The sequence below is a fragment of the Cotesia typhae genome, unplaced genomic scaffold (assembly GCF_013202065.1).
Source record: "Cotesia typhae breed Kobodo isofemale line unplaced genomic scaffold, CoteBio_Ctyphae contig_5, whole genome shotgun sequence".
NCBI lineage: Eukaryota > Metazoa > Arthropoda > Insecta > Hymenoptera > Braconidae > Cotesia > Cotesia typhae.
Window position 1 is genome coordinate 11,692,247 of NW_027423757.1, and position 25,336 is coordinate 11,717,582.

The 25,336-nt window shown below is 35.4% G+C and overlaps 2 protein-coding genes across 6 annotated transcripts; both read left to right on the top strand.

The window, feature by feature from the left end:
• Positions 1–223: 223 nt before the first annotated feature.
• On the top strand, positions 224–4,109 carry Atac3 (Ada2a-containing complex component 3). Of its 2 annotated transcripts, XM_074247514.1 has the most exons (9): positions 224–361; positions 471–559; positions 1,008–1,095; positions 1,174–1,347; positions 1,717–1,914; positions 2,057–2,405; positions 2,480–2,755; positions 2,869–3,128; positions 3,205–4,109. In XM_074247514.1, the coding sequence occupies exons 3-9, from the start codon at positions 1,039–1,041 to the stop codon at positions 3,481–3,483; spliced, it is 1,593 nt and encodes a 530-aa protein (XP_074103615.1). In that variant the 5' UTR covers positions 224–361; positions 471–559; positions 1,008–1,038; the 3' UTR covers positions 3,484–4,109. The 2 variants fall into 2 exon arrangements, with proteins under 2 accessions (XP_074103615.1, XP_074103618.1); XM_074247517.1 differs by lacking the exon at positions 224–361 and having other exon boundaries at positions 437–559.
• A 970-nt stretch (positions 4,110–5,079) lies between these two features.
• LOC141531234 (uncharacterized) lies at positions 5,080–23,583 on the top strand. Of its 4 annotated transcripts, none has more exons than XM_074248882.1 (9): positions 5,083–6,045; positions 6,132–6,283; positions 6,362–7,077; positions 7,762–7,946; positions 8,466–8,662; positions 8,737–18,388; positions 18,467–18,569; positions 18,986–19,180; positions 20,214–23,583. In XM_074248882.1, exons 3-9 carry the CDS (start codon positions 6,933–6,935, stop codon positions 22,040–22,042), a joined length of 12,306 nt encoding a protein of 4,101 aa, XP_074104983.1. In that variant the 5' UTR covers positions 5,083–6,045; positions 6,132–6,283; positions 6,362–6,932; the 3' UTR covers positions 22,043–23,583. The 4 variants fall into 4 exon arrangements, with proteins under 4 accessions (XP_074104984.1, XP_074104983.1, XP_074104982.1 ...); XM_074248881.1 differs by having other exon boundaries at positions 5,083–5,249; positions 5,331–6,045; positions 6,132–7,077; XM_074248883.1 differs by having other exon boundaries at positions 5,080–6,045; positions 6,132–7,077; positions 18,986–19,093.
• Positions 23,584–25,336: the final 1,753 nt, after the last annotated feature.

Sequence of the window (25,336 nt, forward strand, 5' to 3'; positions counted from 1 at the left end):
ATTATTGCTTGAATATTTTCTTCAGTGCAAAATAAAATAAATAATAATAAAAACAATACAATGTAAGTAAGTAATATTTAAACGCTAAAAAAAAATAACATGACAAGTTAATTAATAAATTATCAATACTAGATATATTTATCAAGTCGACTAGATCGGTCGTGAAATTTAAAATTGCCACAACTGCAATTATTAAATTAGTTCTCTCGACCGCCAATAGGTTCGCGACGTCCGAAAGTTCTACAACACATTCAGCAAATATTGGTGCAATGATGATTTAAAAAAAAGTGATCAAGAATCGAATATTCTTGCAAAATCATCAACTCAAATCTGTAAAAAAAAAAATAAATTAAAAAAACAGGTTTGTATAAAAATAAATTTTCAAATAAATCGGAAACTTGCTGTGTGTTGGCGCGAAGCGTCCGCCATTTTACATGTAACACTTGATCATGAACATAAAACCATTGCAGGTTGTGAACGCCAGCGAATTCAACTAACCAACAACTCTATCACGCAATCCGCATCATCACACGTTATTTATTGTAAATAATGCACTCATGTAAGTACTTATCTCCAATTACGTTGTTGATAAATAGTGTGTCGTGTGTTTGACAAAAATGTCCGAGCCTATGGCAAGGGACTTCCGTTTATAATCGAACAGGAACAGGAAGTTCATCTCTCGTCAGTAGTCTCAGAGATGGCTAAATAAAAACATCCTGTGCAATTCATATTTTCGAATAAATAATAACAGCTGATTTGTTATTTTATAAAATGTCAAGTTAAATAAAAGTGTTGTGAAATATTTTAAATACTCAGATTTTAATAATCAACAATTATTCTGTTCACAAGTTGCTTTACCATGGCAGCTGATCAACATTTACCAGATACAGCTCGGTTCTATTTTTGTTTAACAATGACACTAAATAAATTGTTTCACAAATTTAAAGACAAAAAATTTTATTTCATTTTTTGGAATGTCAATCAAGGATAATTTTGATTTATTTTAGAGTTTTTTTACCTGGACGTTGATGAAGAATCATGCAAGAGGCTATGTGTGATGACATTGAACCATTCGATGGTGAAACTTTTATTCCGGTGAGTTTTTTTTTTTATTTAATAATATTACTAAATAAGTTTTTTTAATTAATTTACATTTTTTTTTTTTTTTTTTAGGTGGAGTTTCTTTACTGCGAAAATCCGCCGAAAATTGTGACGAGACAAGCACAGTCTCAGGATTCATCCTCTATAGTTCAGCTGGGACAGCTACTACTGACCCAGGCTGCTGATGGCAATACCGAGACTATTAGAAGTCTTATGAGACGTGGTGCTCCTTTTACTACAGACATGGCAATGATAATATTTTATTTTTTTTTTATTATTTATTTATTAGTATTGAAACAATTTGATGCTTTATTTAAATTGTTCAATTAAAAAAATAAAAAAGAAATTCGATTTTTGAAATTTAAAAAAATTTGGAGCGACCTCTTAAAAATTTTTTTTTGAGCTGTCCTTTGGAGAGGGCTCGTAAAACATCAAAAATTAACATTTTTTCACTCAAGATTCCAAAAACAAAAAAAAAATAGTCGATTTTTTTGGGCCATTCTAATATCGATATATTTTATCATTGGATAAAATTTTATTCTGGATTGAAAAACTGGCCCTAAGTATTAAAATAAAATAATAACTATTAAAGTGACTCATTAATTTTATTTTTAGTTGGGAACAAGTGCATTACATTTTGCAGCTCAGAATAATCGTTTAGAGACAGCTGAAGTTTTATTAAAAGCTGGAATTTCTCGAGATGCTAGAACAAAGGTTGACAGGACACCTTTGCACATGGCCGCTTACGAAGGTCATTTTGAAATGGTTCAATTACTTATCAATTATGGTGCTGATGTCAACAGCCGTGATATGGTAATTAATTTTTTTTTTTAATTTTGAAATATTTAATAAATAATTTTTAAATATCGAAAATTAATTATTTTTATTTAAAAAAATTTTATTTCAAGTTAAACTTTAATTAATTAATTAATTAATTTATTTATTATTAAAATAGTTAAAAATGACACCACTGCATTGGGCAGTAGAACAAGAGCACCCGGATGTAATCGCATTGCTGCTAGAAAACGGAGCTGACCCGAATGCTCTTAGCAAATTTCAAAAAACCCCAGTAAGCCTTGCCTACGAGCGCGGTAGGACTGACTTCGTAAATTTGCTCCAACAGAACCGTGACTTTGTCAATGTCCAACCGCATCCGAGTCCTCATCATGAAGAAATGGAGCAAGGATCTCACAATATTGTCAAAATAGAGCAGACCGACCAGGGAGAAAATCATGAGCAGGAACTGCAACAGCGGTATGAAATTCATCAACCGCTTCACTCTCAGTCGCATAAAGTTTCTCCAGGCAAGTTAATTAAAAAAATTTTTGTGATGATAATTTTAATTTACAAATTAATAATAATTGTGAATCTGTCACAGTTCAAGCTCCGAAAAAACAGAAGATGGTCTTCCAACAAATCCACGTGACTCCTTCGAGTGACGACGAAGAAGATAACGAAGCTGAAATACAAGAACGGATAAATAGCATCGAGAATAGTACGTTTAAAAAGCACCTGGATTTAAATTCATTTGGAAGTATCGAACAGCCTCTGCAGTGGCTTCAGACTCATCATGGTATTACGATGATACCCATGGACAATGAAGCGTCTATCGTTGAAAATGCTATAGAAAGTGGAAGGACTGTTAGACTGACAGGTAAATTTTTATTTTTAAATTTTAAATAAATTTTTTTTTTTTAATTTTAAATAAATTTTTTTTTTTTAATAAAAATTATTTATTTAATAAAAATTATTTATTTAAAATTACAGAAGCTGGGAGACGAGCTTTAAAATCTACAAGAACCCATCCTTTAGGTATCGCGAAGATAAATGTTAATTCTAAAAAAAATACTCCTCGAAAAGTAATAGCAATAAGAGCCGATCAACTTACGTCTCCTATAACGACAAGAGGACCCAATATATTGAAAAGAAGTAATGATAATAAACCTGGAAAAATTTATCTCACACCTGTTTCTAATAATCTCACGATAAAAACAAATAAAGCGGGACTCTCAAAAATTTATCAAAAGGTAATTTGTTTGGAGATTTTAATTTATTTACTTAATTGAAATTTATCATTATTTTTTTTTTTTTTTTTTTTTTTAGAAAAATACAATACAGCTGGGAAAAATAAAAAATGTCGAGCATTCGAACCCGGTTGTCTTGCAATTAGATGACGAAATTGAAGAAATAGCGGAAGCTGTTGATCCTAATGATAATAACGGGATCGAATTATTGACAGACGTTGCGACGCTAAATAAAAGATTAATTGAAACGCAAAGACAAGCCGCTGAGTATCAAAAGCAATTTGAACTGAAAGCCGAGGAGGCGAAAATTCTGCGACAACAGTTGCACGATATGATGGCCGCAAACGCCGCCAAGTGATTCTTTTTTTTTCTGTAAAGTTTTAAAATTAATAATTATTAATTACGAGTAATAATTAAATATAAATAAATTAATATTTTAATACTTTTTAAATTTTCTAGAAATTGGATTGATACTAAAAAATTGTTCAATTTTTTTGTTCAGATCTAAATTTATTTGTAAATATTCTTACAATATTTAAGTAATTGATCATCATACGGTGCGTGAAACTTAGTTATTATAAGTTTATATAATTGAATTTGCTGTTTGAGTTATCCGGGTGATTTGTAACCGCAGCTTCGCATGTACAGATTGCTAATTTTTATTTATAAATTTAAGATCATAATTATTGCAAGCTCATCTGACAATTGTGAAAAAAATTTTTTTTAATTTTTAAATGAAAATCAAATTTGCCGACATTTAAAAATTTTTATAATTTCTAATTACGAATTACAAGGCATCGACCGCTTAAATTGTTTCTAAGTCCTTATTTTGTATAAATCATTATTCTCAGTCTAGCCTGACCGCTTTGTACAAAAAAAATTGCAAACAATTTAATCTTAATGAATTAATTATATAATTATAATTAATATTAACACTAACTATAAGAATTGTTAACTTTTAATAAAAATTGCATTTATAAAATATTTTTTTACATGTAAATAATTTTACAACTTGTAAAAAAAAAATTGCGCAAATAAAAAATAAAAAAAAAATAATGTCATTAAAGTTAGCAGTCATTTCATAGTTTTTTAATTTTTATACCAAAAAAAAAAATTATTTTTAAAAAATTGCATTCTTAAATTTTTAAAATTTCTACCTGTCAATTTTTTTTTTGCCATAATTTATTTGTTATAAAATTCTTTGCTAAATTAATTGATGAAAATTGAGTTAGCCGACATTGAAAAATTTTTAGAATTTTTTTTTATTGAAAAAATCACTACAAAAAAATTTTTAAAAAAATGGCACTTGTAAAAAACTTCAAAAACTGTAAGTGAAATTTTTTAAAAATATTTTTTGTTTTAAATTTTATTTAACAAATAAATTTGCTCCAAAAAATTATTTTAAAAAAATTACATTTTTAATTTTTTTAAATTTCTAAAAGCCAATTTTTTTTTTGCCATAATTTATTCGTTAAAAAAAATTCTTAAAATTATTAAATATCTGCTAAGTTAATTTTCATAAAAAAAAATCCAAAAATAAAAAAATTAATTGTAAAAAAAAAATACCTCAAAGGTTCTCATTTGTTCGGTGAATTGTAATTAAAATCCCGCGTAAATTACAATTCATATTTATACATTAATTTTCTTTCTTGAAAAAAGATTTAAGAAGTAAGTTGAGCACCATGATCATAGTTTCCTCGCTCGATAACTTACGGAAGCAGTTACGAAAGCACATCAACTTACTGTAGCTCGATCTCGGTCACTCTCATTCAAAACAATAGTGCGCGCTCTTTCTCCGACCAAACTATAGTAAAAACATTATATACAGCGCCTAGAGAGCGAGAGGCAGCGTCCCAGCCTACAGTTTGTGTATGGCCTAAACTCCCAGGAGGGGAGAGAGATAATCTCTCGGCGTCGCGTCGTCTCTACCGTCCGTCTCTCTCTAATTTACTTGAAAGTGACGTTTGCTGTAGTCGGGAGTGTGCTGGTATGGTTATAGTGTCCATCACGTAGTACTTGATCCCAGTATGAGTACAAAAAACATTTAAATTAATTATTAACATAATATATATATATATATAATATAATATAAATATAAATTTAATAATAATAATAAATTGACAAGTGAGTATAACCTAAAAATAAATAATTTATTGTTAATAAATAAATAATGTCAGTGTTGTTGATGTTGATAAACATTTAAAGTTGAGAACCCAAAATGTTTGGTAGCCAGTAGCACCACTACGACACCGACGACGACATCAGGCAATACAACGAGTGAAGGCGAAGGCGACGGTGATCACTGTGAGCGGCAATGTCCAGTAAGCGGTTTGAGGGGGATCGTGCTCGTCGATTTTGCGCCTCTACATCATTCATATTTAGAATAGAATAGATAATAACCGCGGCGAAATTGAAATAACTGTTGCTCTTGCGCGGTATTCTTCTTCAAATAATAATAACAATAATAATATTAATTTGAAAAAGAATAATAATAATTAAAAAAAATAATAATAATAATATTAATAATTTGACAAGTTTCAGAAAAATAAAACGTGGTGTGCGATGAAAATTTTCTCCCTCCTCAGCCAAGTGTAAGATTGAGCAAAGAAACAAAAAAATATATAAATATATATTTATATATATATGTGGATGTTAAGTAATGTATATACAACATAATATATCACGAGTACTCGCTGTGGTGTGGTTTTGCTAGCGAACTCAGAACTAGACGACGCAGAAAGCGCCAAGAAGTGTGATGTCTGATCTTTTGGAGTTGTGTGCTGTGCTCGACTGTGTGTACTGTGTATTATACTGTGTGCCGTGGTGCTCAAGAACCGCGGGAGTTGGAAAAAGTAAACTAAACACATAACAACCGAGAAGGAGAGCCCTGTGCTGGGAGCGAGACGGAGAGAGTTTAAAAGTGAGTGGTAAAGTACTTTTCTGTGTGTGTATATGTCCATCAATTCATACATATATATGGTTAATGTATCTGTGTATGTGTTTTAGGTGTCAGAGTCAGAGAGAAAGAGAGCAGAGGTTGATAGCTAGTGACAAGGAGGCAGGATTGAGGATACGTGCTCGTGGGGGTTGCTAAAGGGGTGTGGAGTGCGGAGCACCAGATAAATAATCCTCGTGATTATTTATTGTTTATATAAAAAGTATATACATTTATAATAATAATAATAATTATTATTATTATTATTATTATTATTGTTGTTGTTGTTATTGTATTTTAGATTACTGCAGCTACATGTACAAATATTTTAAGCAGCCACCGTTTGTTCGCCGGTAACGGCGTCTAGTGTTTAGCTGAGTTAGCGTCTCCTCCCGCGTGTGATGTTTGATTTCACATTATACCTACCTCGTCTATTTATCTCGACATACTGTACATACGAGTTCAGTATAATCAAGAAGTTAAGTGAAAATATCGACATACTGGGAGTATATTATATATTATTATTATTATTATATTATGTGTTATTATTAAAATTAAAATAATTTTAGTGGAGTTGATATTGATAACTGAAACAACAATAATAATATTTAAAAAATAGTGGTAATAATAACAATAGTGGAATGTAAAATTGGAGCTGTGTTATGCAGTGCTGGGTGCTAGTGTAGAGCCATCATGAGTTGTCAGGCCGTCTAGCGTAGTAGCAACACTGAGAGGGAGAGAGACAGCCCGCTGGAGAGTCTCCTCGGAGAGAGAGAGAGAGAGAGAGAGAGAGAGAGAGAGAGAGAGAGAGAGAGAGAGAGAGAGAGAGAGAGAGAGATAGGCTCTACAGCAGCCTCGAAGGCGGTATAAAAATGGCGTCCGATAACGAAGCCTCCTGCGTGAGTGACCCAAATTTTGCAGTGATCTGCTCGTTTCTTGAATGTTTTGGCAAATCATGTGGTATAGAGTACCCGGATATAAAATCACTCCAGAAAATGATCGAGGACACCCATGAAGGTGCGTTTTTTAAAATCATTATTTTTTATTTATTTACTTTCGGGTTTTGCTTTATTTTTTTCTACCTACTGTTAAGTCAATCACGTCAGTGTAGTTGCATCTACCTTTTCTAGTGTGTATTATCATTTGCTGATTGGATCATCTTTGTTAAATAATTATTTCACTGTGTTTTGCCGCCCAAAGTGCAGTATGCAAACGCCGCTGCACTCTGGTGGTCACTCATATTTATTTATTGCTATATTTATTTTTTTTTTTTTTTTATTTTGTTTTTTGTTTATTTATTTATTTATTTATTTTGCTCGGTGTTTTCATTGTTGGAGCGCGGCATTAGAGTTAAACTTTTCATGACTGATGACTATTTATTTATTTTTTTTTTATCTTCTCCAAAATATTTAAAAAAATTAATTGCTACTATTTAAACTTTTACTTAAATTTTTTATGACATTAAATTTAACATTTAAAAATTTTTTAATTTTTTTTAACAAATAGATTTTTTCCAAAAAATTGCATTTTTTATTTTTTTAAATTTCTGCATTTTTTTGCCATAATTTATTTATTAAAAAAATTGTCTAAAATCTGCTAATTTTTTTTTATCTACTTAAAAAATGCCTCCGCTTATTTGTACTCCAAATTTATTAAATTTAATATTCTCAAATATTAATAAAAAATTTTTTTTAATTTCAGTGCCCCAAAAATTGATAGATCTTCACGTGAAACTACTTAGAAAAATGAAGAAGAGTGTTCATCCAGAAAAGTGGGAACGAGCTTTAGTTAAATTTTGTCATACATACTCGAATCAGGACGGCTGGGAGCTTGAAAGATTTGGATACAAAAAAGCTCGTGTCAGTGTTAAATTACGCTTACTCAAGGTAATTATTTATTTATTAAATTTACATGCCAAGGCTTAGCCGAATGGCAACAATATAAAATTTGAATACAATTAATGAGTAATAATTAAATAGTGTAGTTAGATAAAATAAATAAAATATTTTATAAATTATAAATTTAAATTCTAAAATTTAGGCTCGAAAATTGTACAAAAATAAGTTTAATTATTTTAAAATTATCAATCAATTATTAGCAATTATTAACACACTTTATTGAGTAAAATTTATTGAATTTAAAAATTTGTAATTACATATAGTACAAATATTATTTTAATTCTTCATTCATTTATTTCTATTATTATCCATTCATGTTATTTATTCACTTGTAAAAAACATTTGTAACTAATTTTTAATTTTAAATCAATCTATTGCTTTATTATTTAAATTTATTTTAATTTTAAAATTATTAGCACTTAAATATTTCGAAATTATTTTTTTACAATAAAACTTTTCATTCATTAAAATTTTTTATATTAATAAAATAAAATAAAATTTTTATAGGTGCTTTTAGAAACTCAATTTGACTTGAATCAAAGATTTAAAAATGAAGTTAATAAACAGACAGCAAGTGAACTTCGACTTGAGCCATTAGGACGTGACAAAACGGGTCTAGCGTATTGGTTTCAGTTGGACGAAGATTGTAATATAAGAGTATATCGTGAAGATATTGACGAAGAGAGCTGGGAATTGGTAGCGACGTAAGTTCCTGATAAATAATCTTGAAAAAAGGTTTTTTTTAAATAGTTAAATAATAAAATAAAATTTTTTTTAGTGACCGCGAAGGTGTAGTGAAGCTTATTAACACCTTAACAAACGGAGAAGCTGGATGTCTACTAACAAGTGAAGACAGTAATAGTCTGGAGGTCTCCGAAAAGCCGATAATTGACACAGGTCAAGTAGCAACGTCTTCACCAAGCGGTAATCAAGAGCCACCAGTGGAGAACGGCAACGTGAGTGATTCTAATGCCAAAAGCCAGGGTGTTAAAAATCCCAGCACCCAAGAGGTTAAAATAATTAAGCCGGCCCCGGTTGAGGCAAAGAAGAAAGCCAGCGAAGCGGTTGTTAATAATGGTGTCGATGTCAATGATGGCGAAAATGACAGCGAAGGCGAAGATGAAGAAGATGAGGAGGAAGAGGATGATGAGGATGAAGCTGAGGAGGAGGAAGAAGAAGAAGAAGAAAAAGAAGATGAGGAGGAAGACGAGGAGCTGAGTAATGACGCATCAACCCAAAATACTGAAGAGGAAGCTTCCCAAGATGTTCCTCCGGTGAATTCAAAGCCCGTGTCCAATAAATTAACTCAGCCTGTAATAAACGATAATCTGAATGCCAAACGTAAAGCAGCGACGGTCAGTGAAAAAGATATTCCCAAGCCGTCGGTTATTAAAAATCCTGTCGAGGTAACGCCGATTAAGTCTATAGAGACTCCAGTAATTACCTCGCCGTTGAAATTAGTTCCTCCGCCGGAGCCTAAACATTTTACAGCGGATCTAACGACCTCTGTTACGATATCAGCTGTTAAACCACCACCGAGTCATGTAGAGGAGTCAAAGGCGAGAGAGCTTGCTCCGGGTATCAAAGCACATGAAAAGCTACCGAGTAAAAGCTCCCTGCCTTATCACAGTCCTCTTGAAGTAACTTTAAATCACGGGAAATTTCCTTTGAAGCCCATCGATAAATTGGCCGTTAATTTGGTGAGAATGCAATCAGAAAAATTAGAGAAGCCGAGTGCGTCAAAGTTGCTGGAAAAAATAGCTGAAAACTTGGCAAGATCCAGCAGTTCTCATCCAACAAATGTTATGTCTAATGATGATGATAAAAAATTCCCTTCTGATTTTAATTCAAGATTAAACCCAGTGAGTGTTGAAAAACATCCGATAGTTGGTTCCTCGAGATCTTTAAGAGGTGGAATTGATTTGTCGACTCCTCGAGACTGGGACAATGCAATAGATCATCATCAGCAGCAGCAGCAGCAGCAGCAGCAGCAGAAACCGGTTGATTTTTCAGGAATGGACTTGTCTAGTCGGAAGCAATCAAAGCCTATTGTAGAGCCGCTGCCCTCAGGTTACCGGGCTCAGGAGTTTCATCAGTACCGTGAGATGGATTTAAGCACACGGAAGGTTAAGCCAGACATACCTAGTCCAGCTTACGACTCCTTGCTGAGGAATCACTCGATGATAGCTGATCTGAGCAAACGACAGATGCCGTTTGTTAGCTACGACATGCCTCCCAGTGTAGCTTATCACAATCCACCGGTTGCGAGACTGCCGAGCAAGGAAGAGCACAGGTTGCCCAGCTATACAATTCTTCCGGACCCCAGTAGGCTGGCTTCGATGCGCAGTGGTGCTGTCAAACGCGCGTTGGAGATTGACGAGACCCAGCAGGACATGTTGAAGAGATTACGCGCTGACTTGTCGATGGGAGCGATGCGCGGTCCTATTGACAAGAAAATTCCGCCTCTTGGGATAGGATTGCGTCGGGAAGACGCAATTGTTGGACCGGCTATTGAAGAACCTTTGATGATGGTCCACGGAGAGGGCTCCGGTAGTGACTGCGATGCGGGAAATCCCGAAATTGGAGACGCTATTGAAGAACCCGTTGTGTTTTTTTACGGCGAAGGGGCTGGTCGTGATTGCGACACCGGGAATCCCGGTGATGAGTCTTCTGATGGTGGTAACAAGGAAAGTAACGGTAATCAATCAAAAAATGGTCAAGGATGCAGTGGAGTGTCTACTAATATTTCACAATCTAAATTAAACAATGATAATACTGATAATAATGGTAATAATGAGAGAGATGTTGCTGTGGCTGGTGTGTCGAATTGTCCTGAGACTAGTACTAGTTGTAAGCCTGTAGAATTAAACAATGACTGTCAATTGGAGTCTGATGTCACGAGTAATTGTCAATCTGAGACTTCTGAGTCACCTAAAGGAAAGTTCAAGCCTACATTGGGGGTCCAGGTGATCGTCAAATCCCCTGGGTGCTCCGCTAAGAGGACTAGCAGGTGGGACGTCGGAAGGCCTGATGATAAACCAGAGTGTGACAGTAGCATATCCAACGAAGATAACATATCAGAGGAGTCAGCTGTTGTTAATGACGCTGGCTATCAAGCTAATGACATTAAATCTTGCGGAATCTCTGGTGAGTTTAAATTAGAGACAGAGACTATTAGCAGCACTACTAATCAAAGTGTTGCTGAAAGTATGTCTACTGATAGTAATTCACCCGCAGTAGCTTTATCTGGAAATAATTTATCAGTTAATGAGACTCAAGAGGAAAAAATGGACCTGGATGATTTTGAGAAAAATTGTGACCAAGAGGATGAATCTCCAAGGTTTTTTTTTGGGCCAAATTGCGTGTCTTACACTCCTACACGAGATCAAGCCACGTCTTCTTCGGTTAATGTTAAAAATGATGATAAATACGTGGATAATAATAATGTTAAGAGTATTGAAATACCTCCGACAGAGTCTGCAATTCAACCTGTCAGCAGCAGTGATATGATACTAGCACAGGAAAAAGTTGCTAAGAGTTCTGAGTCGTCTGATAATCGTCCTAATGATTTAGCAACATTCAGTGACAATGATATTGAAGATACCTTGAAATCTATCAATGATTATCTTGATGAAGATAGTCAGGATGATAATTTGAGCAAGTCTCAAGTGCTGCCTGAGTCCTCGAGTAAGGTCAGTTTTCCTGAAGACGAAAGAGGTGCCAAAGTTGACGATGTAGCTGAGAAAGATATTGCAGAAGAAGAAATCAACCAGACAAACAAGCCGGAGTCTTCAACTGAGGCTGAGGTTTGTTCTACTTCAGCGGATAAAATTGAGAAGCCTGAAGAAGTTGACTCCAGTGTTAGAATTACTCCTGGAGAAGGTACTGTTGAATCTATGGACGTGAGTTTGGAGGAAAGTTCAAGATCTGAAAATAAAATTGCTGATTCTAATATTGAAGTGATGAATGTTGATGCTGAGGATCAAGTCGAGTCCAGTACTGATGAAAAGGTTGATCTTGATCTGGAGAACAAGGTTGAATCTTCGGGAGAGAGTTTTCCGCAGGTTGAAGCAGAAGAAAAGGACCAGAGCGATGCTTTGGCAGTCGAGCCTGAAGAATCAAGCTGCACTGAAGTAGAGTTAGATAAATTAGAGACCAAAGAAGCAACTGTGGAGTCTACGATTCCTGAATCGGTTGAAAAATCTGTTGAAGAATCTCCATCAGCTGCTGCGGCAGTTGAGTCAAGTGTTCCCGAGTCTTCTGAACTGGAACAACCTGCAGAGACTGTCGAGTCAACAGTTCCGGAGCTGCCCGAAGAGTCGGCTAAGATTGAGCAAGCTGTACCGGTTGAATCTTTTATTACTGAGTCTGAGTCGTCTATTCCAGAATCTTCGAATGTTTCAATGCAAAGTGAAGAGCCGTCGATGGTTGAGTCGACGGTGTCCAGCGACAAGGACCTGGAGAACATCAGAGACATTGAAAAAACAAATGACTCTAATGATGCATTTAATTACAACGTGTCCGAAGATCAAAGCATGTCTGGAGATCAGGATTCGAATGACCCGATGGTTATTGATGAAAAGGACGATTTAATGGAGTCTAAAAATTCTAGATCGAGTTCTGGAAGTGAGTCGACGGCTTTGAATGAGGAGAATAAAGAAGCAGCTGTTGTAGATTCTAGTGAAGTGGTTGAACCTTCTACGTCAGCTTGTCCTGAAATTCAAGATGACGTTGATTTTGTTTCTGAAAAATCCGAAGCTCTCGAACCGGGGATTGAGCTGTCGAAGGCTCAGTATGAAGATGTCTTGAAGGACTTGGGAGACGAACAGTCTGAGGGGAAAGATTGCGAAGCTGCGGATTCTACGACCAGTAAAGATGCTAGTGAGTTCAGCGAATCTGCTGAGACTAAGTCGCTTCTCATGAGCCAGACTTCTTTGGTTGCTAATTACGGAAGCGATGACTCTAATGATGCGGGCAGTGATGATGTTTTTGTGGAGAAGGAAAAAGAGGCTGGAAAGGGTGAAGAATCAAAAATTTTTGAAGAATCAAAAGTTACGGTACCTGTTGAAGATAAGGAGGATTTAGTTGATACTAAGACGGAGACTGGCTTGGCCAGTTCTCAAGGAGTTGAAGAACTTGAGACTGAGGTGAAACCTGGTGAAGGTTTAGTGGAGGGTAAGGAATTGGTTGAAGCTGAAGAAGAAAAGTCAGAAGAGAGTCAAGCTGCTGAAGTTACTCATGAAGAAGTTTTGGGTGAGAAGTTAGAAGCTGCTGATAGTTTGGAGCCAGAAAAGTCTGAAGAAGTTGAAGCTCTAGATGATGAAAAAATTCAAGCTGAAAATTCTGGAATTGAAGAGGTTAAATTAGTTAAATCTGTGGACTTAAGTAGTGAAGAAAAAGAAGTTGAACAAGAAAATTCAGCAGGTGAAGAAAAATCAGAATTGATAAAAGATTTAGACACAGAAATTAAAACTGTAGACTTGGAAGTTCAAGAAGTTGAGAGTCAAGCTGCTGAAGAAGCGATTGTTGAAAGTAAATCAAGTGATTCTGGAGAAAATTTAGCGGCTCCAGAGATTAAATTAAGCAAATCTGTAGAGGATTCGATTGTTCAAGAGGCTAAAGTCGTTGAACCAGTTGAAGAATCTGCAGTTCATGATAAAATAATTGAACCTGAAGAAGGTTTGGTAAGCGAAGAAATTCAGGCAATTAAACCTGTTGAAGATTTAGCTGAAGAAATTAAACCAATTGAACCTGTTGAAAATTTAGTAAGTGAAGAAATTAAACCCGTTGAAGATTTAGTTGAAGAAATTAAAGCTAAAGATGCAGCGGGTCCAGGAATTAGTTTAATGGAGCCTGAAAAAGATTTGAAGGCAAAATTGAATGAAACTGTTGAATCTTGTTTATCTGTTGAAGCTATTAAATTAAATGAACTCGTTAAAGAAAGTTTGCCAGTCCAAGAGATTATAGTAAATCAAGTTACTGATAATTTATCAGTGAAAGAATCTAAACTAATTGATACTCAGGAGCCTGAATTGATTGAACATAATTTGAAAAAAGAAATAAAGTCAGTGGAGGTTGAAAAAGATTTAACAGCCGATCTACAATCAGATTTAATTTCAGAAGCTAAATCAAGTTTGGAAAATCAACAGATTGGAGAAAAACCACTGGAACTTACAGAAAAAGAATCAGCAGTCGCCGAAGTGAAATCAATTGACTCAGAAAAGAGCCCGGCGGTTATCGAGTCGATAGTTGAACAAGTTACAAATGATCTCGAGAGCACTCAGGAGAATTCAAGCAAAGAAGAAATTACTTTTGAGTTGGAAGAAAAAGCAATCGATTCTCCCGCGCAGTTAACTGTTGGAGAAAAATCATTAGAGCCTGAAATAAAAATAAATGAGCCTAAAGATCAAGACACACTTAGTGAAATTCCAGAGAACAAAGCTGCTTGCAAGCCAATTGAAAAAATTGCTGTAAAAGACACTTGCAATGTTCCTGAGGAGTCAATTAGCAGCGATTTTTCGCGAGTCAATTCAAATAAAGATCCCGAGAGTGAGAACAAAGAAGATGAGGAGCCAATTGTTCAAGTTTGCAAGCGAGCCAGGACAGAACCTGAATTAACGGAAATAGTTTCAACAAAATCACCAACAACTGAAAATGTAATTAATGAAAATAAAGTATCAAGTGATACTTTATTAACTCAGCAAGCCGAAAGTGTTCCAGAATTATTCTCGGCTGTAACGAACGCCGATAATGACTACAATAGAACTTTGGATGACAAAAAAGCTGCGAATGCTCTTGACAAAGTGTCGCCTAATTTGTGCATCAAAGACAAAACAAGCCCAGAAATAATAAACCTGGATAAAAATTTAAGCGCTGATGTGCAGAAGGATTCATTTGACGAGTCTGTTTGCAAGTCGAGCTTAGCCGTCGATATTGCTCCAGAGGATGAGAAAAAAGAAGCCAATAAAAGAGCGCACATTCCATTGGGGAATGAAAATCCTGTTCCGCTTAAATTGAGACCCAGGGCGGATTTATTGAGAGAAGACTCGACGTTCTACAACGACATGAACGCTTCGCCGGATCGAAAGAAAGACCGAGGTCCAGAAATAAATCAACCTGTTTGCAATAATGTTGATGAGGATGATGAAATAATTGAAGTTCCGGTTGAAAATGCAGCAGCTGTTAAATTGATAGACCTGACAGCGCCTGACGCCAAACTGGACTACGAGAATTCAGACGACTCGATGGGAATTGACAACGAGTGCGCGTTTGAGCCGACGGAGGTCGACCCGCTGGCTACTACTGAAGACGACGTCCCCAAGCAGATCGAGCTGGATGATCTGAATGTCAGAGTCGAGCCGGTGAATGAAGTTAACAAGTACGAAGGCTGGAAGCTGGATTCTACTGAGACCATTACCCTGACGCCGCTGAAGGCTTCGAGGAAGCGACGGAACAGCAATCATGAGTCTAATTCCGAGGACAAAGCCGGCAAAGATGTCGAGGATGAAGAGACGGGTGGTAAAAGGATGAGATTGAGGGGAAAGCGCACTCCAGATGTTGCGCTGAGGAAATCTGTTGAGAACAGCAGGATTGAAACGGTTAGTTCTGATGATGAAGCTGTGGAGAAAAGCAAGGCTGAAGAGGAGAACAACGAGGTGACTATTGTTGAAATTGTTAAGCCTAAAGCCAAGACTAAGGGGAGGAAGAGACGTGGGTTTAAGAACAAGCGCAAGGTTATGCCGCCAAAGAAGAAAGTTGAAGTTGAAAAGGATCCGGATATTATTGAAGTTCCTGTTGAGAAGAAGCTGGAGGAAAAGAAGCAGGATGGTAATAATGATAATAATCAAAAGAAACGGAAGAAAAAGAGAATGTTACTCGGGCTTGAAATTGGAATTGATATCAAGCCAGATATACAAGCTGCTGATGGCGACGCTCCGGTGAGACAGTCTAGGAGAATTGCTCAGATTAAGATTAAGGAAGAAGCTGATAGGAGGAGGATTGAGGAAGAAACTTTGGGACCGATCAAGGGGAAGAAGAGCGCGGTTGATAAGAAGAAACGAAAGAAGAAGGCTGAGAGCGAGGAAGAAGTTGTTGTTGTTGTTAAGGAAATTGAAAAGGAGTCGAAGAAGAAGAAAAAGAGGAAGAAGAAGAAGAAGAAGGAGAGTAAGTTTAATGAAGCTAAGCCTTGGCAGAGCTCTTCTGGGTCGAGTACTGAGGATGAGAATGAGAATGAGGAGGAAGAAGATGATATTGAGGAAGAAATTGAAAGTGAAGGTTCGCTGCTTTTTAAAAGCGATCATGAATTCTCGCCAGAGAGTGATTTGGAGAAGGACCAGGAGCTTGAGCCTATGAGGAGAGCGAGGACGGCGAGGAAACCTGATAGCGATGTTGAAGAAGCTGATGATGAGTACGCTTGTCAGAAGTGCGGCAAGGCTGATCATCCTGAGTGGATTCTTCTGTGCGATACTTGTGATAAGGGGTGGCATTGCTCTTGTTTAAGGCCTGCGTTGATGCTGATTCCTGAAGGAGATTGGTTCTGTCCGCCTTGTCAGCACAAGGTGCTTGTTAGTAAATTGAGAGAGAGTCTGAAGAATTATGATCAGCTGGCAAAGCGGCATGAGAATGAGATCTTGAGGAAGAAACGGCTGGCTTATGTGGGGATCAGTTTGGACAATGTGCTGCAAAAGGACGGGCACAGGAGTCATAAGGTGCGTCAGACTAGGGATGATGATGATGATGATGAAGATGAAGAGTCTGATGATGAAGATGATGATGATGACGATGACCACGACCGGGATCATCGCAGAGGGTCTTCCAGTTCTTCATCGTCTTCCTCCAGGTCTGGTAGCAGCGAGTCGGAGTCCAGCAGCGAAGAAAGCGAGCCTGTTTATCAGCTTAGAGAGAGGAGGTGTGTTAATACTAGCTACAAATTTAACGAGTACGACGACATGATCAACGCGGCGATTCAGGACGAAGTTGAAGCTGTCCAGGGTGCTGGAAATCAAGGCAGAGGGAAAGACATATCAACTATTGTCAATGCTGAGAAGGAAGACGCTGGTAAGGAGGCCTTTAGCAAGAAGAATGACGATGATGACGATGATGAAGATGACAAGCAGTCGGATAAAGACAGTGATAAGGACTACACTGTTGATAAAGATGAAGAGGAAGAAGACGCTGAAGAAAAACGAAAGGCAGCTGCTAGAAAAGCTGCGGCTAAGAAGAAACACAGGAAATTAAATAGTTTGGATATTAGCAGCGAAGACGACCCGGAGAGCGATGAAGACTTTAAAGGCAGTGATAGTGATGAAGAGGAGGACTATGAGGACCAGATGGAGTCTTCTGATGACAGTTCCTTCACTGCTTCCAGGAGACGTGGAGGGAAGAAGAATCACAGGCCGGTCAGGAGGTCCACTAGGGCTGCTAGGAAGACTAGGTATGATGAGGATTTTATTAATGATGACAGTGATGACAGTGATCGGCCCAAGAGGAAGAGGTCCAAGTCTACTTGGGAGGAAGAGTCCGAGAGTGAAGAGAGTGATAATTCCTGGAGAAGTAGCAAGAAGAAGAGCAAAGCTTCGTCCTTTGCTAAATTGAAAGCTTTGTCCAAGAGCAAGTCTAAGAAGAAGAAGAAGAGGAAAAGGATTATTGAACCGGAGAATAAGAGCGAGGATGAGAATAATGATAATGAGGTGGGGAATGATGCGGAAAATGGTAATTATTTAGAGGCGGAAAAAAATGAAAGGGAGGAGATAAAAGAAAGTGAGGATAAAAATGAAGTTGCGGTGGCTAATCAGGCTGTTGAAAATGTTGAAAATGAACCTGAGCGGGAACAGGGGGAGGAGGAGGAAGAGGAGGAGGAGGAGGAGGAGGAAGAAGAAGAAGAGGAAGAGGAAGAGGAAGACGAGAATGATAATGATAATGAAAATGATAATGATAATGATAATGATAATGAGGAGGAAGAGGAAGAAGAAGAAGAAGCAGAGAAAGAACAGGGTGATGAAGAAATGGAACAGGAAATTCCTCAGTCTGTTCTACAGCCCCCAGTTGAACAGCCAGTTCCTGCTCCTATTGTTGAGCCTCCGGTGCCTTTTCCTTCGGCAGTTTCTATTCCTGATCCGGTCTACGAGGAGAGCAAAATGGTGATTGATGAAGACAGGGAGGAAAATCACAACCAGCCTGAAATCGCAAAGCCTCAGGTTACTAGTGAGTATCCAGTCCAACAAGATGTGCAGCAATCAGTGATTATGGAGCATGATGCGGAGAAAAAGGAAAGAAAGAGGCAGAAAAAAAGCGGAATCAGGAGGAAAATTATCTACGGTGGTCTCCCTAATGATAGACCCCAGCAGGAGGAGGAAGAACCTCTTGGTAGGCGTACTAGAGGACGGAAAATTAATTATCAAGTGGATATTATTATGTCTGATAGTGAAGAGGTGAGTTTGAGTGAGTTTGAGTGAGCTGCGAGGAGGGGGGGGGGAGAGCATTTATTTAATGGATGTTTTGGGTTTTAGGAGCTGAAAAAAGCGCTGAGGAAAACTGAGGAAAGTGAAGACGAATTTATGGTTCATGATGGGGAAGATATACATGATAATGATGATAAAGATTCTGATTCAGGTAATTTTATAATTTATTTTTGATAAGTTTCAATTATTATGACAAACATCTTAGAATTTTTTAGATTTTTATAAAAAATTATTATGAAATAATTTAATAAGAAATTTCACATTTCTAGTAGAAATAATTTTTTTTTATTGAAAAAATTATTACAAAAAAATTTAATTTGTAAAAAACTTCAAGTGCAATTTTTAAAAAAAATTTTTTTGCTTCAAATTATTATTATTATTATTATTATTATTATTATTATTATTTATTAATCAACATACGCCTATCGGCAATATACACCAATAGAATTTATTTAAAATCAAATAACATTAATTAAAAAAAATTAATTAGAATTTAATAAATAAAAAATTAAAATTAAAATGTGTGAGTAAATATTTATAAAAAAAAAATTGTAAATATTTTTTCAGGAGACATTTATTCGCCAAAGAAGGACGGACCAAAAGGAAAGAATAAATCTCCGAAAAATCGTAGATCCAGAAAGAGTCCAGCTTCAAGAAAAGGATTGACTGATAATGGTGAGCCTAAACAGAGAAAGAAACCTGGTCCTAAACCAGGTAGCAAAAATAAACCTCGATCATTGACCGGAATGATGTCTTTAGAAGGTATTAATTTTTAATTCTTGGTACCTTTAGCTTATTAAATTCACGCTTTTATTTTAACCGTTGTTGGTAGACAAGAAAAGACAGCCCCAATTTTATTCATACTCGGTATTCGAGCTCACGGAGTCACAAAAAAATTCGTATTTCATACTTCAACACCCTTTTTTCAACATTAAATAAAAATTATTACAACATTATTTGCAGAATTTAATTCTGCATCAAATGAGTAATTGTTCATATTTTTTTCCCAATTTCTAAAATTTTTATTCGCAAATTTACACAGAGTTCTCACAAAAATTTCCGGTACTATGTAACATAGTAATATGGTTATCATTCTACATAGGAATAAATTCTATTCTTTTCCCTCCGTGTGTGATCTAATTTTTTTAGAAACTTTCGAGGCTGATAAAACAGGAATTTCGGCAGCCAATTATTGACTGAGACACCACGTGGTCCGATTATTACATTTTTTAACAACTTAAATAAATCTCCTTAATTTAACTTGATATCTCGATGTTATCAAACAAAAAACACCTCAAGTGTCTCCTACTTGTTTTACTTGTTCCTCTACAATTCAATTTTACGTTCGAGTGATTTGATTGGTTAGACTAAATTCCCGTATCTTGGATACTGTTTTGTGTACTAGACGGTTAGTTTCAATTGTTTTTAACAAATAAAAAAAAAAAAAAAAAAAAAAAAAAACCGCACAAATAAAAAGTTCATTTTTTTTTTTCAATTCTGCCCTTTTGACGGATTAATTCAGTGACTATTTATTAAACAAAAAAAAAAAAATATTTTTTTTTTTAATTAATTTATTAAAAGTGTAACTTAATTTTATTTGTTAAAAAAAAAAAAATTAAATAAATAATTAAAAATAAAATTATCAAATGTCGGGTTTCTTCGTTTGTTTTAACATCATCTGACAAAGTTAAATAAACTTAAAAAGTTTTTGATTTAGAGGTACAGGTTATTGCTTAAAACACCCGACGCATTTTTTTTATATTCAACAAAAATCTAATTTTATTTTCTTCCTTAGGCGGAGTGATGGGAGACGTACCAGAAGGTTCATTAACCGGCTTGGGATCCGCAGACCTTGCGGATTTGGATGAAGAGCAGCTGGAGCAGATGATGATGGAGGACGAGGAATACGGAAGACGCCAGCTGGAGCTAGCAGCCATCGAGATCGCCAAGAATAAGAAAAAAGAAGAGCGTGAAGCAAAGAAGCTTGAAAAGGCTCGCCAGAAAGCTTTAGAAATTCTCGCAGCGGAGCAGCAGCGCGACCCTAATGCTCCGGAGGGTCCCGACGGAGAAGCTCCGAAGAAAAAGAAGCGCGGCCGGCGCAGCAAAGCCGAGATAATGGCTGAGCAGATGCGCCGCGACAGCATGGGAGCTTCCGCGGTGCCGATGCCCGGGCCAATGGACCCCAATATTCCTCTGACAGTTAATCCAGTTCTGGGAACCGCAATGCCTCCCGAGGTGATGATGCCGGACATGGAGCGGCCGGTCGAGGGCCACCTGCCGCTGATCACCGGCCCCGACGGGCAGCTTTTCAACCCCGACGGGTCTCTGGTGAAGCCCAAGCGCCGCGGTCGCGGCAAGGGCAAGAAGACTCTAGCTATGGAAGCTGCCAGAGCCGCAGAGGCCGCTGCCAAGGCTGCCGAGGCTGCTGGAATTAGTCTGGACCCGGAATTAAAGGATGATATTCCAAACGTGCTTCCTACTCCCGGCAGCAGTACGTCAGGATCCGCGCCGTCGACGCCACCAGCTGGCGCAGTTTCTTCTCAAGGATTGCCAGTGACTCAGTCGAACCCTCCGTCAGTCTACTCCCAGCTGCCGCCCAGCCAACAGTCTTCCGTAATCACGCGAATGCTCCAGTCCCAGCCGGTGTCCAACGCTCCGCAGTCTTTTACCGCGGCTGCAGCGGCTATGGGCCAGAAGTACTTCGGAGTTCCCAATACCACGGGCCCGATGATGCCCAACCCTCGCTCCAGCTACGACATGTCTCCTCGAGGAAGAATACCCTCGCCGTTCAACACGAGACAACCCGGACAGCCGCCAATGCCGCCGCACTTCGCGGCAGTCAGATCTGGAAATCCGCCGCCGATAATGAGGATGCGAGTTCCTGGACCAGCTCAGCTCTACCACACGCCCCACCATCCCATGGACCCGTCTCCGTCTGGAGGAGGGCCAATTTCAATCAGCAGCCGGGACCGCGCTTCTCCTCTAGGCGCTGGACCTATGATTCCAGCCGCTGGAAGTCCTTTAGCCAAAGGAGGACCTACGCCGCCGCCTTACGTCAGAGGGCCCCCGATCTCCCGGTTCTCCGACGCCCAGCTCGCTCCGAGACACCAGTTACCGCCGTTTACAAGTGCCTCTCCCGGGAACCATGCGCTCCAGCAGCCATCGCCGCCGCCTAATCGGCCTCCTGGCAACTTTTCTCCCTACCACCCGCAACCACCGCCGAATTACCACTACGGAGCCTATCCTCCACCCGCTCCCATGGTCACTACTGCTGATGACGCGGCCTACCAGGGCTCTCCGTACTCCGCGGAACACTTTTCTACGTCCAGTGAGAATCCTGCGCCGCCGCCGGCCATTCAACCGCCTCCTGCTGCTCAGACTTCTCAGCCACCCGCACCACCTACTTCAGAACCTCCTCATGCGCATCCGCATCCTGTTCCCGTTGCTCACGGACCGCCCGGTCCCCCTGGACATCCGCCTGGACATCCTGGACATCCTCCGGGACATCCTGGACATCCCCCCGGACATCCGGGGCATGGCAAGTACGATGAAGAGGGCACTGGAGAATTTGGCGGCCTAGTTTCTTATTTCAGTAGCCAACGTGAGGATGATCTTGACTCGTAGCATGAGTGAGTTCTTGGCCAGCCGTAAAATCTTAGGTAAAGATTTTAATTATTTTTTCAGAACTCATTTTATTTATTTGAGTTTGATTATTTTTTTTTTTTTTTTTTTTTTTTTTTGAAAATTTTGTCTCGTTATTAATTGTGGGATTTTAAGTTTAACTTTAGTTTAAAAAATGAGTTCTAAGTTGGCCAAGTTTGAATATATTAATTATATAAAATAATATTAAATTTAACTAAAAAATTTTCTTATTATAAATTTAATTAGTTTGTTTTATAAATGATACAATTGTGGGCAATCGCAATAATTTTTACCGAAATAATTTCTGGTTGATTTAATTGTGCTATTGGTCTGATAATAATCCTAATATTTATATATTATTATTATTAATTTATAATAATAATAATATTAATAATATAATAAAACTAAAACTAAAACTAAAAAAAAAAAAAAAAAAAAAAACAGTTTAAAATCCTGACAATGACCTAAGCCGGTGTTTCATGTACATATTGTAAATATAAATATAAAAAAAAAAAAAAAGAAGAAACAAATAATAACAACTAGATTCTATATAACATGTATTATATAAAAAAAAAAAAAAAAAAAAAAAAAAAAAAAAAAAAAAAAAAAAAAAAAAAAAAGGAAAAAAATAATAATAATTGTTCAAACTAGTGCAAGGGGCACAAATGTAATATTTAATGAAGTAATGAAAAGCATGGAAATTTAAAAATTCATAAAATGATAATGATAATGATATAACCACGCAGGCATCTATCTTTATATGTATTAATTGAAGAGGGTGTGTGAAAAAAAAAATAATAATACTGTTTATTTATAAACAAAAGATTATGAATTTATATATTAGAATTATATATTGTATTTTACAAATTTTACTTGGTAATTATTGATTGATTGATTTATTAATTATTATATTAAAATATAGTTATGAATATTATATATATTATAATTATTATTATTATTATCGTATTGACCGTAATGTGTAAATGAGTCAAGAGAATTATTTGAAAGTTCAAAGCATTGGTTATATATATATTCCGAAGAAACGAAAAAAAAATATAATTATATAATTATAAAGAAGAAAATATAAAATTTTATTAATAAAAAATAAAAAGTAAATATAAATGATCTCCTAAGTAAGTAAAAAAGATTTAAAAAATATAAAAATTAGTAAAAATATTAAGGAATACGATGGTTTGATCTTTCTGATTTATATCTTCGGGATTAATTGCATTAATTGCACGAAGATGTGAAGTTACGTGCCCTAATGTAATGAGACTCATTTAATAGCACGAAAAATATTATCTGTTTAGTTATTATTCGTCTATACTATAAATAAATATATAATAAATAATTAAATAAGAGTTAACAAATAAACGAAAGATATTAATGAAATAAATATTATTAATAATAATAATAAATACTTAGGATTAGCAGCTTGGGATAGTTTACTTTTATTAATTTACATGAAATCACGATTTAATATAATGAAAAATAAATAAATAAATCTATTGTCTAAAACACGATGTAATCATGATTTACGAGGTTATTATTTTATTACTTTTACACCTGTAAGATTGTACTCTTAATAAAGAAATAATAATAAATAAAAATAATATTATTACCAGATGATATATGTCTTCGGGGTGAGTTGCGCCTCAGGAGGATTTAATTTAATTTTTTGGAAGTGTTGTATTAATTTTTATTTTGTGTTTTAGTGTGTGATTGGTGATTTTGCTTGCGGTGTAATTGAGGAAGCAGTACAGTCGTGATAATTAAATAAGTGATAGAAGAAGAAATTATTTCTTCATGAAAAGCGTTTGAATTTGTAAGTAATTTTTTTTTTTTTTTTTTTAGTATTATTAATTGTAGTATGCAAAATTAATTCAATAATTGGCGGGAATATATTTTTAAAGCCATAGTAAAAAATTATTATTGATAATATTTTTTTTTTTTTTAGGGTAATTAAAAATTTTTTGTAATAAAAAAAAATATTTTGTATTTTTATAACAGCTTATTTATAATTTTTTTCAATTAAAATAAATTATAAATAACCAGAAAAATTAATTAAAATATTTTTAATATTTATAAAAATTTATATTTTAGTTTTTGGAATAATTTTAATAGCTTAAAATATTTTTAATGATATTTGCTTTACTATTTATTAAATTTATAATTTTTGATTTATTTATAAAATTTATTATTTTAGATTTGTGAATGTGTGATTAAATATAATTGAAGAATTTTTTGAATGTGAAGAAAGAGCTGAATATTAATCAGGAATAGAAATTTTTTGAGAAGATTTTTAAAAATTTTAAATAACTAGTGAGGATACTTCAAGGCGTGTGGGTAAGTTTATTATATTTATTATTTAATTTTAAGTAAATTAATATTTAAAAAAGGGAATTAATTGCTCAAAATTATCTTATAAAATTTTTATAGCCAAAAATTAAATCTGACAATTTTAAAAAATTTTTTTTTTCCTTAATAAATAAAATTTTCAAAAGTTTTAGACAAAAAATCTCACAAAAAAAATTAAAAAAATTTTTTAATGATTATGATTAATAACAAAAAAAATTGAAAAAATTGTCAGCTAGTTTGCAAATTTTTATTTTTAATTTAAAAATAAATAAAATCGCGAATTTCTTTTCCAATTATCGATAAGAAAATTATCAGAAGAAATTTTCTGTTCTACCATCAGTCATATTGCATTTGATATTTAGCTTTACCGTCGATAGTAATAGCGTTTCCGACAATAGCAACTTGTAAAAATTTTCAGAAGATACTAAAGCGCAATTTCAATTAATAATAATTTTAAAATAAATGTCCAAAAATTAAGAAACACTTAAATAAATTTTAAATTGAGCTATAAATTTGTATTTTTAGCTCTAGAAAAATTGGAGCAGTGATTTAAAATTGAAAAGCTCAAATAAAAATTATTATATGAATAATTTTCATTTTCAATTTGGAAAATGAAACTTATGGGGCATTAAACTCATATATTTCATGTAAAAAATAGAATTCCTATCAGCTATTTTTTCCGAGTAATCGACAACGAGTTTGGTTTTATCTTAGGAATGTTAAAAGGCCACCTCTTGGTCAACATTAAATTTATTCGAATTAAAACGCTGCAGTGCGGCAAGTTGACTCTCTTAAGATAAGCCCGGGGAGTAGAGAGCGAAGTAAACTCTGTTGGTGTTTGTATTGGCAATCATCTGTCTGTATGTGAAGGTACATGCATGAATGTTGTTGGGTCAGTATGTATCGGTGTTGTATTAC